This window comes from Colobus angolensis, unplaced genomic scaffold (assembly GCF_000951035.1).
Source record: "Colobus angolensis palliatus isolate OR3802 unplaced genomic scaffold, Cang.pa_1.0 Scaffold265, whole genome shotgun sequence".
NCBI lineage: Eukaryota > Metazoa > Chordata > Mammalia > Primates > Cercopithecidae > Colobus > Colobus angolensis.
Window position 1 is genome coordinate 1,870,515 of NW_012115877.1, and position 20,076 is coordinate 1,890,590.

Below are 20,076 nucleotides of genomic sequence, written 5' to 3' on the forward strand. Positions count from 1 at the left end.
ACTATTAAAATTACTGCATTTCCAAATGGCAGGAGTTGTAACAGAGATGTAAAATTGGTGAATGTATTTGTACTTTTAAACTATAAAGTAATTATAGATTTAATGGGTCAGAACACATTAAAGTGGAAAAATATTATGTAACATGATTCTCTTCTAAATGAGCCATGGTATTTTCTCAAAGACTATAGGGACATTCTGTGGAGACCTAGGACTTAGTATTGGTATGGGATCATTTTATACTATTCACATTGCTCATAGAATCATGGAGCTTTAGAGTTGGAAGAGCCTGGTACATCATCTATTTGAACTTCTGCATTTTACTATCTCTTTCCCTCTGCCTTGCCTGGTTTGGAAATTCTGGCAGTTTGGTTGGTTGCTTTATTGTTTAAAGCAAAACAAAGCTATAACATTGTAAGATTGCTTAATTTATTACTTTTTTGTGGATATTTACGAAAGTGACAATCTGTTTTCTTATAGGTGGTAAGTTTTCTTCATACAGTTCTTTTGTGTGACAAACTGGATTTCAGCACGGCATTAGTGGTTTGTCCTCTTAATACTGCTTTGAATTGGATGAATGAATTTGAGAAGTGGCAAGAGGGATTAAAAGATGATGAGAAGCTTGAGGTAACTTATTTTAAATGTTTTCTATTATTAAAATAGTCACATGAAATTCATATCGTAAACTGTTTTTAATTACCAGTGATGCATATTTCAATGGGAATATTTAGTATTCACATGTTTTTAGTAGCTACTTAAAAAAATCTTTATTTTCCCCATGAAAGGTTTCTGAATTAGCAACTGTGAAACGTCCTCAGGAGAGAAGCTACATGCTGCAGAGGTGGCAAGAAGATGGTGGTGTTATGATCATAGGCTATGAGATGTATAGAAATCTTGCTCAAGGAAGGAATGTGAAGAGTCGGAAACTTAAAGAAATATTTAACAAAGCTTTGGTTGATCCAGGTAAGGTATTAATAGAGAGTGACATAAAGAAGCAAGTTGAATCAAAGATGTGTTTATATTTTATTTAACAAATACTAATTGCACCACTACTAAGTATCTGGTCTTTGTTTTGGTTATCATTCAGGTTTTTGCCTTTTAAAAAATTCTTAGTATTTCAATAAGATAAAATCACCCTTCATGTCGCCAGCTGTTAAGAATTTATTTGTTGAGTCTGAAAGTGTTTAGGGTTTTAGGGGATACCTTGTAAACACTTAAAAATGCATCAGATGCCTGTGTTGCAATCAAAGATTCTTCCAGCTATCCAAATACTAGGTGATAACAAGAGCTCTCTCCATATCCTGAAAACAGTTTGTGTCTTTCCAAACTTTGTATCATTAGAAGAATTGCTGCTTGCTTATCTCCTTTTAAGGGGCCATCGGTATGAAAGGTTAGTATTTTCAATACTGTCTATCCTTATGTGATAGTAATCTGATGTGAGAGCCAGATGTTGATACATTTGACACTTGGAAAAGCAACACATTGTACTGTCTGCAAAACTAAAATTAATTTTTAATCTACGATTATTAATTTGTGTGATTTTTTCTTCATATGTTTATCTTGTCATATCATATTACTGTAAGACACTATTGAGGTTTTATTTTTGTTGAGAAAGTCTGGGTAATTGTCATTGTCAAAGTGATAGTAATCTTTAGAATCCATGGCTTTGCCTCTTTTTAAAGATAATAAGGTAGTTAATACATAGCAAAATAACTGCCATCACAAATCTAAGGCCTAATAATAAGTTTATCTTTTTCCCACGATTGAAATAGGTGTCTAAAAATCCTGTGGCTGGTTTATTGTTGAAAAATTATAAGCTAGTGTCTAGTATCATTGTAGCAGATTTTTTCCACAAGATTTCCTTGAAATTGTTTAATACAACAATTTCAGGTGCTTAGTGTACTTATTTGTTCATGAAAAAATGAAAAAAAAAAGAAATTAAAGCTTCTAACACGAAGGGTAACATTTGTCATTGCCATATTTTATCATTTAGTGACATTTAAAAAAAATTTTGGCTGGGCATAGTGGTACATGCCTATAGTCCCATCTACTCGGGAGGCTGAGGCAGGAGAATCGCTCAAACCTGGGAGCTGGAGGTTCCAGTGAGCCAAGATCATGCCACTGCTCTCCCATCTGGGTGACAGAGCAAGACTCCATCTAAAAAAAAAGAAAAAAGAAAAAAAACTTTTTATTTTGGAATAATTTTCTGTTTACATGAAAGTTGAAAAGGTAGTGCAGAGAGTTCCCATATGCCCTACATCTGGTTCCTCCATTGTTAACATCTTACATTGCCATGGTAGATTTTTCAAAACTAAGAAATTGACACATTGTTGACACATTATTATTAATAACTTGAATTGCATTTGTATTGCACCAGTTTTTCTATCCGGGGTACTACATTGTATTTAGCTATCATGTCTCTAACAGTCTTCTGGTCTATGAGAGTTTCTCAATCTTTATTTTTTCATTATCTTATCAGTCTTAAGGAGGACCATCCAGGTAGATATCCTGTAGAGTGTTTACTAATCTGAATTTATAGTTTTTCTTGTGATTAGACTGAGATTAGACTGAGGTTTTGAAAGAATATACCAGAGGTGACATACCCTTTTGTCACATCATATCTCATATCGGGGGTACGTGATAAGCACATGCTATCATTGATGATGTTAATTTTCATCACTTGGTTAGGGTAGAGTTTGTCAGGTTTCTTTCCTGTAGAGCTGCTACTTTTACCTGTCCCTCATCTGTTCATTGGAATCCAGTCACTCAGTCTAGCCCACCTGAATGCGAGGATGGCAGAAATTAAGCTCCATCTCCTATAGTGGGTAGTATCTACACATCAAATTTGGATTTTTTAAAGAAAAATTTATCTTTTCTCACCCATTTATTTTAGCCTTTAATTTATATAATTATATACTCATCTATTTTTAGTTTGTGCATTGGACTATAAACCATTACTACATTTTTTTTTTTTGCTCAAATTATTTTACTTTGGCCATTGGGAGCTTTTTTTAAGGTTAGGTCCTCTACCCTTTGATATGTCCCTATCCTTTTGGCTTTGAGCACTTTATTACTTTCTGGCATTACAAGATGCTCCAGGTTCATGTTATATTGTCCCGGCCCCAGAGTCAGCCATTTTTTGAAGACATCGTGGTTCCTTTTATTGAAAATTGACATTTACAAATGTAAACACACCCATATAATTTGCAAATATATCCTTTCATTCTGTGAGTTGTCTTTTTACTTTTTTATATAATCTTTTTAATACTAATCTTTAAAATTTTGATTACATTTAATTTACCTATTTTTTCTTTTGTTGCTTTTGCATTTAATGCATATCCACATATTCATTGCTTAATCAAAGGTCATGAATTTTTTCACCTATGTTTTCTTATTTTATAATTCTACCTCTTGTATTTATGTTTATGATCTGTTTTCAGTTTATTTTTGTATATGGTATGAGGTAGGAGTCCAACTTCATTTTTTGCATTTTGATATCCAGTTGTTCTAACACCATTTGTTGAAAAGACTATTCTTTCTTTATTGAAGAGTCTTGACACCATTATTGAAAATCAATTGACCATAGATGTATGTGTCTATTTCTAGACTGTCAATACTATTTTATTGATCTATATGTCTGTCTTCATGCCAGTATGACATTGTTTTAATTACTATAGCTTTGTGGTAAGCTTTGCAATCAGGAAGAAATCCTACAGCTTTATTTTTCTGTCTCAAGGTTGTTTTGCTATTTGAGGTTCCTTGAAATTTCATATGAATTTGATGATTGGCTTTTAATTTCCTCAAAGAAGCTAGCTGGGATTCTGTTAGATATTACATTGAATCTGTAGATTAATTTGAGGAATATTGCCATCTTAAACAATATTAAATCTTCCCCTCCATGAACATCTAATTTCTTTCCATTTATTTAGATCTTTAATTTCTTTTAGTAATGAAATTTTATTTAGGTCTTTTAATTTCTTTAGTGTACAAGTCTTGGACTTACTTTCTTAAATTTGTTCCTAAATATTTTATTCTTTTTGAGCCTATTGGAAATGAAATTGTTTTAATTTTATTTTCAGATAGTTCTTTGTTAGTATATAGCAATACAACAGATTTTTGTATACTGATTCTGTATCCTGCAATTTAACTGAGTCCATTTAGAAGTTCTAATAGTTGTGTGTGTGTGTGTGTGCACGCGATTTAGGGTTTCCTATTAAGAAAATCATACAATCGATGAGTAGAAATAGTTTTACTTTTTCCTTTCTAATATGAATATCTTTAACTTCTTTTTCTTGCATAATTGCCCTTCTTAGAAATTTCCATACAATGTTGAACGTAAGTGGTGAGAGCAGTTGGTTGTCATGTTTTTTATCTCAGGGAAAGCTTTCAGTTCTCCACCATTAAGTGTGACATTAGCTGTGGATTTTTAATAGGCGTCTTTTATCAGGTTGAGTAAGTTATATTTTTTGTTTGTTTTGATAATTAAAAAAATAAATATCTAGATTACCCTTGTTAAAACTTAAGCGGGGCTGATTTCTCCATTAGGTTTTATTGGAAGTTCTTCAGGAAACTGAAGCTCTACTTTTATTTTCCTTTCCAGAGTATATATGAGTATTAGAGATAGTTCCTCTGCTGTAACTGGGTAACCATCTACACAAGAATCTTCTAATATCCATCATGTATAACATGGAATATATTAAAACTGTAGTAAGTTTTAAGGTTTAGTGGTAGTATTTAGATATAATTTTCTTTGCCACTGAAGTCTAAAGTGTCAGGATCTGTTTAGTGGTAGTATTTAGATATAATTTTCTTTGCCACTGAAGTCTAAAGTGTCAGGATCTGTTAAGTACTTCTAAATTTATTAGAAGGGATCTGTTAAGTATAACACTTAATTTTCCAGTACATGTTTTCCATTTTCTGCCCAATTTATTTTCTCTGATTTGGAACAAATTAGTGGTAGTGAAGAATCATATAAATGGCAGCAGAGTATGTGAAGACTGAAGTTTGGGTGTAATGTCAAAGAAAAGTCTAAATTGAAGTTCAAGATGGAAGCAAAATGTCAGAACCAGACAGTTTTGGGTATGAGATTCTTAAGGATGAGCTGAGGTCGTAAACTTAAAAGGTAGGCTATTAGATCAGAAGCCTGGAAAATTGGGAGTATGTATTAGGATGGGAAACAGTATTTAGAGCTGACCAGAGTTAAGATAGTAGTGTTCATCTTTGAACTTAGCTGCTCTGGTTATCTATTGATGCATAACAATTATCCCAAGCCTTAGTAGCTTAAAGTGACAAGAATCAGCTGGGTGCAATGGCTCACACCTGTAATACCAATACTTTGGGAGGCCAAGGCAGGAGGATTGCTTGAGGCTGGGAGTTTGAGGCCAGCCTGGGCAACATAGTGAGACCCCGTATCTACAAAAAAAAAAAAAATAAAAGAATTAACCAGGTATGGTGGCACACACCTGTAGTCTCAGCTATTCAGGAAACTGACATGGGATGATTGCTTGAGTCCAGGAGTTCAAGGAAGCAGTGAACTATGATCACCGAGATTGTAATCATCACGGCGTGTGAGACCCAGTTTCTTGAACAAGAAAGTGACAACATTTTGTTACCTTTCCTATTTCTACTGGATCAGGGATTTAATAGAGGTTTACTTGGACAGTTCTAAACATTTTATCAACTTTTCTCTTTATGGGTTTTTATGTAAAAAATTCACCAATAGGTGGCAATGTAACACTGAAAAAGAATTTACATTTAAGTATAATAGTATGTGACAAAACCATTATTTGACCTTTCTTCCCTAATTTACCATTTGTTTTGAGGCATATTTTTCTACTTAATGTACTTAAACTGATCTGGTGGAGTTTTCTAATTCACATTACTGTTTTTAGAAGAATGTTCCACATTTTGTAGCTTGAGAGGACATAATTTTTATGTGTATGTGTGAATGTGCATATGCATATGCACAATATGAATTCAAGGTACTCTTTGCTTTAAGCAATAAGATAGATCTATGTAATTTTATAAAATAATGACAGGTTTCCATAGGGTATTGAAGCATCTTAAGTTAACATAGTCTTTTAGTCACACTTGAATTTTTGAACAGAAGAAATTCTCTTCAAGTCTTTCTCTAAATTCCTGTTCTTCTGCTCCCCAGAGCCTCATGACTGCCATTCCTCCTGTAGTTTCTGTATAAGTATTTCTAAGTGTAGGTATTTTGAAACCCTCCTATCTGATATATATATGTCATTGTTTGGGAATGAAGTTTTCTAGAAAGTATAAAAGGTAACTAAAGCATTTCATTTTATGTATGTATGTATGTATGTATGCATGTATGTATTTAGGGGGCAGGGAGATGGGGATCTCATTCTGTTACCCAGGCTGGAGCGCAGTAGCATGATTATAGCTCACTGTAGCTTCAAATCCTGGGCCCAAGTGATCCTCCCAGTTCAGTCTTTTGAGGAGCTAAGACTACAGGAGTGTGCTGCCATGCCCAACTAAAATTTTTTTTTTTGGTAGAGACAGTGTCTTACTGTGTTGTCCAGGCTGGTCTTGAACTTCTGACAACACCCAGATAATTATTTGGAGATGAGGATCTCACTGTGTTACCCAGGCTGGTCTCGAACTCCTGACACACAACTAATTTTTTGGAGATGAGGGTCTTGTTATGTTGCTCAGGTTGATCTTGGTCTCCTGGTCTCAAGCAATCCTTCTGCCTCATCCTCCTGAGTAGTAGCTGGCATTACAGGTGTGAACCACCATGGCCAGCTAAAACTTACTCTTTTCAAACATTAAAAATACTTATTTGTAATTTTTTATGTTAGTAAATGTTATATACATTCCTATCTTATAATAATTTGTATTCTATTTAATATGATGAATAACATGTTTGATATATGAATAACAATTTAACTTTTTCATTGACCGAGGGTTATTAATGAGTGCATTTACATTTATTTTATTTATTTATTTATTTATTTTTTTGAGGCAGAGTCTCGCTTTGTCGCCCAGGCTGGAGTTCAGTGGCGCGATCTTGGCTCACTGCAAGCTCTGCCTCCCGGGTTCACGCCATTCTCCTGCCTCAGCCTCCTGAGTAGCTGGGACTACAGTCGCCCGCCACCATGCGTGGATTTTTTTTTTTTTTTTTTTGTATTTTTAGAGGAGATGGGGTTTCACTGTGTTAGCCAGGATGGTCTCAATCTCCTGACCTCGTGATCCGCCCGTCTCGGCCTCCCAAAATGCTGGAATTACAGGTGTGAGCCACCGCACCTGGCCTACTTTTATTCTTAATTCTTCTAGTTCTTCAGATATCCTTACTAACTATAGGGCTACCATTCTCCTTCCATTGCCATGCTAACAAATAGTTCTTTTAAGTTAAAGAAATTATAAAAGTAATATATATCCTTAAGCAAAATAAAAACAGAAGAAAATGTTGTATATTGAAAAGTAAAAGTTCCCTACCTCCTAGTCCCATTATTGTTTCATTTACATCCTTATAGGAATTTTTTGTGCTTACAGAAGCATGTACTTGGTATTGCAACATTTAGGTGGTCCTCAAAGCCACCCTCAGGCTTAGTAACTCATAAGAAGGACTCACAGAACTCAGAAAATCCATTAGACTCATGGTTATGGTTTATTATAGCAAAAATATACAAATAGGATCATAATATAGACAACTATTCTGTAACATACTCCTTTTTATTTAATAATATATTTGTCATATCTTTCAAGGTTTTCACATAGAGATATACATCTTTTTTTCAGATTATTATTTATTTTGTTTTTCTATAAGTTATTGGGGAACAGGTGGTATTTGGTTACATGAGTAGGTTCTTTAGCAGTGATTTGTGAGATCCTGGTGCATCTATCACCTGAGCAGTATATACTACACCATATATGTTGTCTTTTATCCCTCGCCCTCCTCCCAATCTTACCCCAAGTCCCCAAAGTCCATTGTGTCATTCTTATGCCTTTGTGTCCTCATAGCCTAGCTCCCACATATCAGTGAGAACATTTGATGTTTGCTTTTCTGTTCCTGAGTTACTTCACTTAGAATAATAGTCCCAAGTCTCATCCAGGTAATTGCAAATGCTGTTAATTCATTCCTTTTTATGGCTGAGTAGTATTCCATCGTATATATATGCCACAATTTCTTTATCCACTCATTGATGGGCATTTGGGCTGGTTCCACAATTTTGCAATTGTGAATTGTGCTGCTATAAACATGCATGTGCAAGTATCTTTTTCGAATAATGACTTCTTTTCCTCTGGGTAGATACCCAGTAGTGGGATTGCTGGATCAAATGGTAGTTCTACTTTTAGTTCTTTAAGGAATCGCCACACAATTTTCCATAGTGGCTGTACTAGTTTACATTCCTACCAGCAGTGTGTAAGTGTTCCTGATTGCTGCATCCACACCAACATCTATTGTTTTTCGATTATGGCCATGCTTGCAGGAGTAAGGTGGTATCACATTGTGGTTTTGATTTGCATTTCCCTGATTGTTAGTAATGTTGAACATTTTTTCATATGTTTGTTGGCTATTTGTATATCTTCTTTTGAGAATTGTCTGTTCATGTTCTTAGCCCACTTTGTGATGGGATTGTTTGTTTTTTTCTTACTGATTTGTTTGAGTTCGTTGTAGATTCTGGATATTAGTCCTTTGTCAGATGTATAGATGGTGAAGATTTTCTCCCACTCAGTGGGTTGTCTGTTTACTCTGCTGACTGTTCCTTTTGCCATGCAAAAGCTCTTTAGTTTAATTAGGTCCCAGCTATTTATGTTTGTTTTTATTGCATTTGCTTTTGGGTTCTTGATCAGGAAATCCTTGCCTAAGCCAATGTCTAGAAGGGTCTTTCTAATGCTATCTTCTAGAATTTTTATAGTTTCAGGTCTTAGGTTTAAGTCCTTAATCCATCATGAGGTGATTTTTGTATAAGGTGAGAGATGAGGATGTAGTTTAATTCTCCTACATGTGGGTAGGCAATTATCCCAGCACCATTTGTTGAAAAGGGTAGCTTTTCCCCCACTTTATGTTTTTCTTTGCTTTGTCGAAGATTAGTTGGCTGTAAGTATTTGGGTTTATTTCTAGGTTCTCTATTCTGTTCCATTGGCCTGTGTGCCTATTTTTATACCAGTACCAAGCTATTTTGGTGACTGTGGCCTTTCAGAATAGTTTGAAATCAGGTAGTGTGATGCCTCCAGATTTGTTTTTTTGGTTTTTTTGCTTAGTCTTGCTTTGGCTATGCAGATTCTTATTTGGTTCCGTATGAATTTTAGAATTGTTTTTTCTAACTCTGTGAAGAATGATGGTGGTATTTTGATGGTGATTGCATTGAATTTGTAGATTGCTTTTGGCAATATGGTCATTTTCACAATATTGATTCTACCCATTCATGAGCATGGGACGTGTTTCCATTTGTTTGTGTCGTCTGTGATTTCTTTCAGCAGTGTTTTGTAGTTTTCCTTGTAGAGGTCTTTTGAATCCTTTGTTAGGTATATTCCTATCTTATTTATTTATGTATATATGTATGTATGTATGTATGTATGCAGCTATTGTAAAAGGGGTTGAGTTCTTAATTTGATTCTCTAGTTGGTTGCTGTTGGTGTATAGAAGAGCTACTGATATGTGTACATTAATCTTGTATCTGGAAACTTGGCTGAATTCTTTTATCCGTTCTAAGAGCTTTGTGGAGGAGTCTTTAGGGTTTTCAAGGTAAATGATTATATTATCAACGAACAGTGACGGTTTTACTTCCTCTTTACTGATTTGGATTCTGTTTATTGCTCTGGCTGGGACTTCCAGTACTATCTTGAAGAGGAGTGGTGAGGGCAGGCATCCTTGTCTTGTTTCTGTTCTCAGAGGGAATGCTTTCAGCTTTTCCCCATTTAGTATTATGTTGGCTGTGGGTTTGTCATAGATGGCTTTTATTACATTAAGATGTGTCCCTTGTATGTTGATTTTGCTGAGGGTTTTAATCATATAGGGATGCTGGATTTTGTCGAGTGCTTTTTCTGCATCTATTGAGATGATCATGTGATTTTTTGTTTTTAATTCTGTTTATGTGGTGTATCACATTTATTTACTTGGATATGTTAAACCATCCCTGCATCCCTGATACGAAACCCACTTGATCATGGTGGATTATCTTTTTGGTATATTGTTGGATTCAGCTAGCTAATATTTTTCTTAAGGATTTTAGCATCTATGTTCATCGAGGATTTTGGTCTGTAGTTTTCTTTTTTGGTTGTGATCTTTCCTGGTTTTGCTATTAGGGTGATATTGGCTTCATAGAATGAATTAGGGAGGGTTACTTCTTTCTCTATCTTGTGGGATAGTGTCAAAAGGATTGGTACCAATGCTTTGACTGTCTGGTAGAATTCTACTGTGACTTGGTCTTGTCCTGGACTTTTGAGACGGAGTTCACCCTTGTTGCCCAGACTGGAGTGCAATGGCACGATCTCGGCTCACCGCAACCTCCGCCTCCTGGGTTCAAGTGCTTCTCATGCCTCAGCCTCCCGAGTAGCTGGGATTACAGACAAGAACCACCACGCCCAGCTAATTTTGTATTTTTAGTAGAGATGGGGTTTCTCCATGTTGATCAGGCTGGTCTCGAACTCCCGACCTCAGATGATCCACCCACCTCAGTCTCCCAAAGTGCTGGGATTACAGGCCGGAGCCACCGCGCCCGACCTGGACTTTTTTTTGTTGGTAATTTTTAAATTGCCATTTCAATCTTTCTGCTTGTTACTGGTCTGTTCAGGGTATCTAATTCTTCCTGATTTAAGCTAGGAGGGTTGTATTTTTTCCCGGAATTTATCCATCTCTTGTAGGTTTTCTAGTTTATGTGCGTAAAGGTGTTCATAATAGCCTTGAATGATCTTTTATATTTCAGTGGTATCAGTTGTAATATCTCCTGTTTTGTTTCTCAGTGACTTTATTTGGATTTTCTGTCTTCTTTTCTTGGTTAATCTTGCTAATAGTATATCAATTTTATTTATCTTTTCAAGGAACTAGCTTTTTGTTTCATTTATTTTTTGTATTTTTTTGTTTTGTTTTGTTTCCATTTCATTTAGTACTGCTCTGGTCTTGGTTATTTCCTTTCTTCTGCTGAATTTGGGTTTGGTTTGTTTTTGTTTCTCTAGTTCCTAGTGACCTTACATAGTCTGTTTGTGCTCTTTTGGACTTTTTGAGGTAGGCATTCAGGGCTATGAACTTTCCTCTTAGCAGTGCCTTAGCTGTATCCCAGAGGTTTTGATAGGTTGTGTCATTATTGTATTCAGGTCGAAGAATTTTTTAATTTCCATCTTGATTTTGTTTTTGACCCACTGCTCATTCCGTAGCAGGTTATTTTCCATGTGTTTGCGTGGTTTTGAAGGTTCCTTTTGGAGTTTATTTCCAGTTTTATTCCACTGTGACCTGAGAGAATGTTTGATATAATTTCAGTTTTCTTAAATTTATTGAGGCTCGTTTTATGGCCTATCATATGGTCTGTCTTGGAGAAATTTCCATGGGCTCTTGGATAGACTGTGTATTCTGCGGTTGTTGGATGAAATGTTCAGTATATATCTGTTAAGTCCATTTGTTCCAGGGTATAGTTTAAATCCTTTGTTTCTTTGTTGACTTTCAGTCTTGATGACCTGTCTAGTGCTGTCAGTGGAGTACTGAAACCACTCCCCCCCATTATTGTGTTGCTTTTTATCTGATTTCTTAGGCCTATTAGTAATTGTTTTGTAAATTTGGGAGGTCCAGTGTTAGTTGCATATATGTTTAGGATTGTGATCTTTTCCTGTTGGACCAGGCCTTTTACCATTATATAATATCCCTCTTTGTCTCTTTTAATCACTGTTGCTTTTAAGTTTGTTTCATCTGATATAAGAATAGCTACCCCTGCTCGCTTTTGGTGTCCATTTTCATTAAATGTCTTTTCCCACCCCTTTACTTTAAGTTTATGTGAGTCCTTATGTGTTAGGTGAGTCTCCTGAAGACAGCAGATAGTTGTTTGGTGAGTTCTTATGCATTTTGGATTATTTATTTATTTATTTATTTATTTATTTGAGACAGAGTCTTGTTTTGTAGCCAGGCTAGATTATTTATTTATTTATTTATTTATTTATTTATTTATTTATTATTTGAGACAGAGTCTTGTTTTGTAGCCAGGCTGGAGTGCAGTGGCGATCTTGGTTCACTGCAACCTCCGACTCCCGGGTTCAGGCGATTCTCTTGCCTCAGCCTCCCGAGTAGCTGGGATTACAGGTGCGTGCCACCACGCCCAGCTAATTTTTGTATTTTTAGTAGAGACAGAGTTTCACCATGTTGGCCAGGATGGTCTCGTTCTCCTGACCTCGTGATCCACCGCCCAAAGTGCTGGGATTACAGGCATGAGCCACCGCACCCGGAGGTTCTGAATCTTTTAAGTGGAGCATTTAGGCTATTTACATTCCATGTTAGTATGGAAATGTGAGCTACCATTGCATTCATTATGCGCCTTGTTGCCTGCATACTTTGGGTTTTTCATTTTGTTTTTTGTTTTGGGTTTTTAACTTGTATTTTTGTTTTATAGGTCTTGTGTGATTTATGCTTTAAAGAGGTTCTGTTTTGATGTGTTTCTAGCATTTGTTCCAGGATTTTGAGCTCCTTTTAGCAGTTCTTGTAGTGGTGGCTTGGTAATGGCAAATTCTCTCATTTGTTTGTCTGAAAATGACTGTATCTTTCCTTCATATATGATGCTTAGTTTCGCTGGATACAAAATTCTCAGCTGATAATTGTTCTGTTTGAAGTGAATGAAAATAGGACCCCAATCCCTTCTAGCTTGCAGGGGTTTCTGCTGAGAAATATGCTATTAATCTGATAGGTTTTCCTTTATAGGTTACCTGGTGCTTCTGTCTCACAGCTCTTAAGATTCTTTCCTTCGCCTTAACTTTGGATAACCTGATGACAGTGTGCCTAGGCGAAGATATTTTTGCGATGAATTTCTCACGTGTTCTTTGCGCTTCTTGTATATGCATGTCTAGGTCTCTAGCAAGGCCAGGGAAGTTTTCCTTGATTATTCCCCCAAATATATTTTCCAAGTTTTTAGAATTGTCTTCTTCCTCAGGAACACTGATTATTCTTAGGTTTGGTCGTTTGACATAATCCCATACTTCTTAGAGGCTTTGTTTGTATTTTCTTACTCTTTTTTCTTTGTCTTTGTTGGATTGGGTTAATTTGAAGATCTTGTCTTCGAGCTCTGAATTTCTTTCTTCTACTTGATCAGTTCTATTGCTGAGATTTTCCAGAGCATTTTGCATTTCTAAAAGTGTGTCCAATGTTTCCTGAATATTTGATTGTTTTTTATTTATGCTATCTGTTTCCTTGAATATTTCTCCCTTCACTTCTTGTATCATGTTTTGAATTTCCTTGCATTGGGTTTTGCCTTTCTCTGGTCCCTCCCTGATTAGCTTAATAACTAATGTCCTGAATTCTTTTTCAGGTAAATCAGGGATTTCTTCTTGGTTTGGATCCATTGCTGGTGAACTAGTGTGATTTTGGGGGGGGGGTGTTGACGAGCCTTGTTTTGTCATATGACTAGGGTTGGTTTTCTGGTTCCTTCCCATTTGGGTAGGCTCTGTCAGAGGGAAGATCTAGGGCTGAAGCCTGTTGTTCAGATTGTTTTGTCCCACAGGGTGTTCCCTAGATGTAGTACTTTCCCCCTTTTCCTGTGGATGTGGCTTCCAGTGATTGTTGTCTCTCTTCTGGGTCTAGCCACCCATCGAGTCCACCCGGCTCCAGGCTGGTACTGGGGTTTGTCTGCACAGAGTCCTGTAATGTGAACCGTATATGGGTCTGTCAGCCATGATACTAGCGCCTGAACTGGTGGAGGTGGTGCAGGATGCAGTGGACTCCATGCCGGTCCTTGGCTTTGCTGGTTTAATGCTCTGTTTTTGTGCTGGTTGGCCTCCGGCCAGGAGGTGGCGCTTTCCAGAATGCATCAGCTGTAGTAGTGTGGGTGGTGGGCGGGGCCCTAGAACTCCAAAGAGTATTTGTTCTTTGTTTTCTGCTATCAGGGTGATTAGGGAAGGACCATCAGGTGGGGTCGGGAGTAGGCGTGTCTGAGCTCAGTCTCTTCTTGGGTGGGTCTTGCTGTGGCTGCTGTGGGGGATGGGGTGAGATTCCCAGGTCACTGGAGTTGTGTACCTAGAAGGATTATGGTTGCCTCTGCTGAGTCATGCAGTTTGTCAGGGAAGTGGAGGGAAAGCCAGCAGTCACAGGCCTCACCAAGCTCCCACGCCAACTGAAAGGCTGGAAGGCTGGTCTAGTCTCACTCCCACCATGCACCGCCCCCCCCCGCCCCGCCCCCCCGCCCCACCCCACCACCCAAACAGCCCAGAGTGTGTTTCCTGGGGGAGGGCGAGTCTGCCTTGAAAACTTGCCAGAGGTTTTCCACCTCCAAGCTGCAAAAGAAAGGGCTTTAGTTCATCCCCCACCTGTGAAGTCTGCAATCTGGATTTGCACCCTCCCCCGGAGTTCTGGCCTGGAGGCTTCTCGCCCCATTCAAATTGTTAAGAAGTTCAGCTACAGAAGTCTTTCTTCCTGTGGAGTTTTAGCTCCTGCTCTGATGGCCACCCTCCTGATGGATCCCCCCTGTGTTGCCAGGCAGGAATGGGCTGCTTGGGGATCCAACGAGCTCCCAGTGCCTTTCTGCTACTTCCTCTACCCCTGTATTTCGCTTGGCTTGGCTCTCTAACTTGACTCAACTCCAGGTAAAGTCGGGAATTTCTCCTGCAAACAAACCTTCAGCTTCTCCAGTGGGGGTGTGTCTACGTCATTAATTTTAACTCTGTGACTTACTCCATTGTCCCATGGTTTAAGCCCCATTTACCAGATCCCCTCTGACAAATTTTTAGGTTGTTTTCAATTTTCTTCCATAACAAACCGTGCTGCGGAGAACATTCTTTTGTGTATCTTTGGGCGCCTGTGGAAGAATATCTTTGGGACCAGTGCCTAGAAATTGAAATAAGGGTCAAAGGGTTTATGCATTTTGCATTTTGATAGTTATTGTAAAATTGACTTCCAAAATGTTTGATACTAATTTAGACACCCACAGAGTGTATGAGAGTACCCATTTCAACGCATCCTCATGGATATGGAATATTAAGTGGTAAAACCGTTTAAATCACTTCTGTAAAAGGCATTATTTTCTCTGTAGAAAATGTTTTCAGATTCAAAGTAACGCATGCATAATTTTTAAATACAAAGCTAGAGATTTTACTTTTACAAAATATTAGTAGTTTTTTGTTTTTTGTTTTTTTTACTATTTGTGTAGCCCCAACTGAATACTGAATAACAGTTGTTATTATTTGGTCTGTCATACTGAAGCAGTTACTTTTGAAGTCATGTAAAAGTTGCATTTTCTCTAATGCTTACCAGATGGGGGATAGTTTGACAGCTGCTTTGTTGAAATCAGCAATTAAGTAATATGTGTGTATATGTTAACCAGCAAGCAAATTGAGTATGTATTATACCTTAGAAAAAATATATATCAGCTGGGCCTGATGGCTTATGCCTGTAATCCCAGCACTTTGGGAGGCCACAGCGGGCAGATCACTTGAGATCAGGAGTTCGAGACCAGCCTGACCAACATGGTGAAACCTCATCTTTACTAAAAAGACCAAAAAATTAGCCAGGCGTGGTGGCAGGCACCTGTAATCCCAGCTACTCGATAGGCTAAGACAGGAGAATTACCTGAACCCGGGGGGTGGAGGTTGCAGTGACCCAAGATTGCGCCACTGTACTACAGCCTGGGCGACAGAGCGAGACACCATCTCAAATTAAAAAAAAAAAAAAAAAAAAAAAAAAAAAAAAAAAAAAAAAAAAAAAAAAAAAACAGGAAAAAAATATATATATCTGTTATTTTAACAAATAAGCCTTTCTAAAAGAGTCCACAAATGCTGTAGAACGTATTTGTTCAGTTAGAAATGCATTCCATAGTAATAAAATATTGTTGCTTTTTTATATTGCAATCCCAAATATTTTCTGAGTTTAAGCTTTTAAGATCTTTTATAGCTAGAAAGCTGTTCTCCTTACCCTCCAAACCCATGTGACAACCAGTTTCACTTTCTTTTATCAGTTAAAATTTTTTCCCGGCAATGAATGTTATTTGATCTAAGTGGGAAATATTATATGGTCTATTGTGACATATATTATTCTTAAAGTGTAAGTTTTGAAATTTGTCTTTTCAAGTATGTATACATTGCTCTTAGTCTTTGCTGATAGTTTAAGTTGATGTACTAATGCTGAAATAGCTTTAAAGACTTTTCAATTTTAAAAGACATTTTTAAAAATAAGCTGTATCTGTTAGGGGGAACTTTTTCCCTCTTGTTTTTATTTTTGCTTATTTTTGTATACTCAGAGGACTTTGAATACCATTTATAGTAGTACTTCAATGCTCTACCATTTGGATATAATTAGTATAATTAGTGTTGTATTAACCAAATACAGGAGCAGATAAAATATGTTTATACTTACAGTGATGTCATTTTATCTTCCTTTAAGATCAGCACTTTAAAGGGATTGACTTGATTTACTTAAATGGATCACATTTTCAGTTTTATTGTATATTAATTGTGTTATTTTTCTATATATTTTTGTAGGCCCTGATTTTGTTGTTTGTGATGAAGGCCACATTCTAAAAAATGAAGCATCTGCTGTTTCTAAAGCTATGAATTCTATACGATCAAGGAGGAGGATTATTTTAACAGGAACACCACTTCAAAATAACCTAATTGAGTGTGAGTTAATATCTCTGATTATGCAGTATAATATTGGTATTTCCTCAGATAATATGTTTGTAACTTTACCATTTGCCCTTTCTTCTACTTACTCTAGTATAATCCTAGACCATGATCTACATACGTTCATCTTAGTCTGCTGTGAAAGAATAACATATTTTTCAAATGAGATGCTTTATAAATATGAGTGGTAAAAGACAGTCAAGAGATACGCCATTGTGAATGTTCATATATAAATATGGAATGTGATTTATTACAAGAGTATCAGAAGTCTTAATGATTGCTTTAAAAAGTACATAAGCATATATGATTACTCCAGATAATTTTAAGGAGATTTTCCAGTTTTGGGGCATGTACTGTTAAGAAATCAAGAAGAAATGGGAACTGTGAACATTTCAGTAAAGTGGAAATGGGAGAAGGAGAGGTTTGCTGAATCCATGGCAGGACAGTTTGCTAAGGCTAAAGGTAGCTGATGTAAACCTAGGGAAGTGAGTTGTGAATTTCCCTCATTTTCATATGTCTGTGGTGACACTAAAGAAGGCAACGGATGAGATTATTCAGCAAGTAACAAATTGAAATTTCCTGTTGTAATCGCTCACTTTTTTTCCCACTGTAATGGCTTTTTGTTATTTTTCTCTGTGTTACATTCCTTTAGTATATTTATGGTAACTTTTTGCTATTTTATTGTTTGTAATACTAGTCATTTCACTTTAGCCTATACTTTATGTTTGTTTTTATCTGTTCCAGTTTTCCTCTTTTCTGTTCTATTACCCTATTTATAGAAATGCTGTTTCATATTGTGGTCCTATATAGTATGGGACAAGTGATAGCTCTATTAATTTTTACAAAATGGGTTAGTCTTACAAAATACATTAGTAATTAGTTTATTTTTAACTATTTGTGTAGCCCCAACTGAATACTGAATAACAGTTGTTATTATTTGATCTCTCAAATATTATGTGATTATTCTGAAAATGAATCAGTTAATATAAATTAACTTGCATAGTAGCTTATTACCTCCTTTTATTGTTTTGACTTAGTATCTCCTTTCTTCACAAGATAGCCTCACAGACCATAAATCATGGTTAGATTAATGGACCATTTGTTTTATACTTCATATCTCTTATAAAGAATAGTGAGCTTGAATAAAATGTCCTTAGATATTTTTAAAAAACATTCATGTCTAGTATTTAGGGATGGTTTTTACTTCAGTTTTCTCTCTCGTTTCGGTAATTCACTTGTAGATCAGACTTATAACCATGTTTATTCTATACTTAGCTTGATACTCTTTTTTTGTAGCTTAATTCTAATGCATGTGTTTTTGACATGAACATTTCATTGGGGAATTTTTCTAAGTCTTATCAACCATTGTTAATGTTGTTAATGAATAATGTCTTCTCTCTTAGATCATTGTATGGTTAATTTTATCAAGGAAAATTTACTTGGATCCATTAAGGAGTTCAGGAATAGATTTATAAATCCAATTCAAAATGGTCAGTGTGCAGATTCCACCATGGTAGATGTCAGAGTGATGAAAAAACGTGCTCACATTCTCTATGAGATGTTAGCTGGATGTGTTCAGGTACAGATATGTTCCATAGTAGTAAAATATTCTTACTTTGTTATATTACAATCCCAACATATTTTCTGAGCTTAAAGTTTAATAATTTTGTGTTTTCTTTCCCACTCTTTCAGTAGTTTACAGTTATATCTCCTTGCGTTGTCTTCAAAAATTTCTGCTGCATTCAACTTTTAAAAAAGAAGTTCCGCTGAGAAGTGTAAAACATAGTTAATTCATTTGCCAAGTGTAAAGCCTCATATCTTATTATGTTAATGTTTAGATTTTTCATCCTTAAGTTAGGGAGTTCCTTAAGAGGAACACAACTATTGTGATAAAGTTCCTATGCTCACCCTAATTCTATAGTATAGTATTATAAATCTCACATTTTTGAAATGGTTATAGGAAAGGCTAGTATGAATTAAGAGAGGAGCCATTTTTAAAGTAATCCTGGAGAAACAGTTTTGTTACTTTCAATTATATATAATAACCTGAACAGACTAGTGGTGTCGTTTACGTACAGATTTTCAGTGAATCTATATTAATGAATGGATAAATATCTAGAGACTGAGCTGGCAGTTAATAGATCTCAAGATATGCACTTTTTCTGCAAACGTTAGGTACTAATGATAGCCCCAGAGATGTTTTAACAAATGAGACAGGCTATTCTTTTGGTTGGATATATAGTTTGCCCTCCATATTTGCGGGTTTTGTATCCATGGATTCAACCTACCATGGATCAAAAATATTTAAAAAAAATAGATAAAATGGACAGAGGCTAGGTACAGTGGTGCACACCTGTAATTCCAGCACTTTAAGAGGCCAAGGTGGGAGGATCACTTGAGCCCAGGAGTTCAGGGCTGCAGTGAGCTAAGATCGTGCCACTGCACTCCAGGCTGGATGGCAGAGCAAGACCCTGTCTCTAAAAAAGTTTTAAAAAATTAACCAGGCACGGTGGTGCGCACCTATAGTCTCAGTCATTTGCGAGGCTGAGGCAGGAGGATTGCTTGAGCCCAGGAATTCAAGACTGCAATGAGCTAAGATCATGCCACTGCACTTCAGCCTCAATGACAGAGTAAGACCCTGTCTCTTAAAAAAAAAGAAAGAAAATAATTAAGAGAAAAATGGATGACTGTGTCTGTACTGAACATGTACAGACTTTTTTCTTGTCATTATTGCTTAAACAATAGAGTATAACAACTATTACATGGTATTTGTATTGTGTTGGGCATTGTAAGTAATCTAGGGATGATTTAAAGTATATGGGAGGATGTTTATAGGTTATATGCAAACACTACATTATTTATATAAGTGAATTGAGCTTTCATGAATTTTGATATCTGTGGAGGTGGGGGTGGGTTCTGGAACCAGTCTCCCATAGATACTGAGGGATGACTGTACTTGCCATCATTATAAGGAGTAGTTGTTCCATTTGGTCAGATTGGCTACACGTGCTAGCAAGTACTCTGTTTCTGTATTGCCGCTACTACCCAGGCAGCATTTTTCCTTCTGGTTTAAGTAGTAATTTCTATTTAGCACACTGGTGTTCTATTTTTCTATTCTTATAGTAAAATGGTTTCAAGAGTGCTTGTAGATGGATTGCTTTCCTAATTGGGCAAATATTCCCTCTAAAATTATATGTTATTGTTTGACATATTAGCATATCCTTCTCAGAAGCCAACTCAGACTGCATTAGACTTTGATTCCTAGGTTTTACTATATGATTAAAGCAAGTCATTTTGCTAACACTA

General features: G+C 36.3%; 1 protein-coding gene across 4 annotated transcripts in view; it reads left to right on the forward strand.

The window, feature by feature from the left end:
• ATRX (alpha thalassemia/mental retardation syndrome X-linked) overlaps positions 1 to 20,076 on the forward strand; it is a 295,353-nt gene that overhangs the window by 159,102 nt on the left and 116,175 nt on the right. For all 4 annotated transcript variants that reach the window (XM_011947439.1, XM_011947441.1, XM_011947440.1 and 1 more), the window contains 4 exons: positions 478 to 624; positions 783 to 960; positions 16,630 to 16,767; positions 18,174 to 18,349. In XM_011947439.1, the coding sequence (XP_011802829.1) occupies positions 478 to 624; positions 783 to 960; positions 16,630 to 16,767; positions 18,174 to 18,349 (639 nt within the window). The remainder of the gene's footprint in view (positions 1 to 477; positions 625 to 782; positions 961 to 16,629; positions 16,768 to 18,173; positions 18,350 to 20,076) is intronic.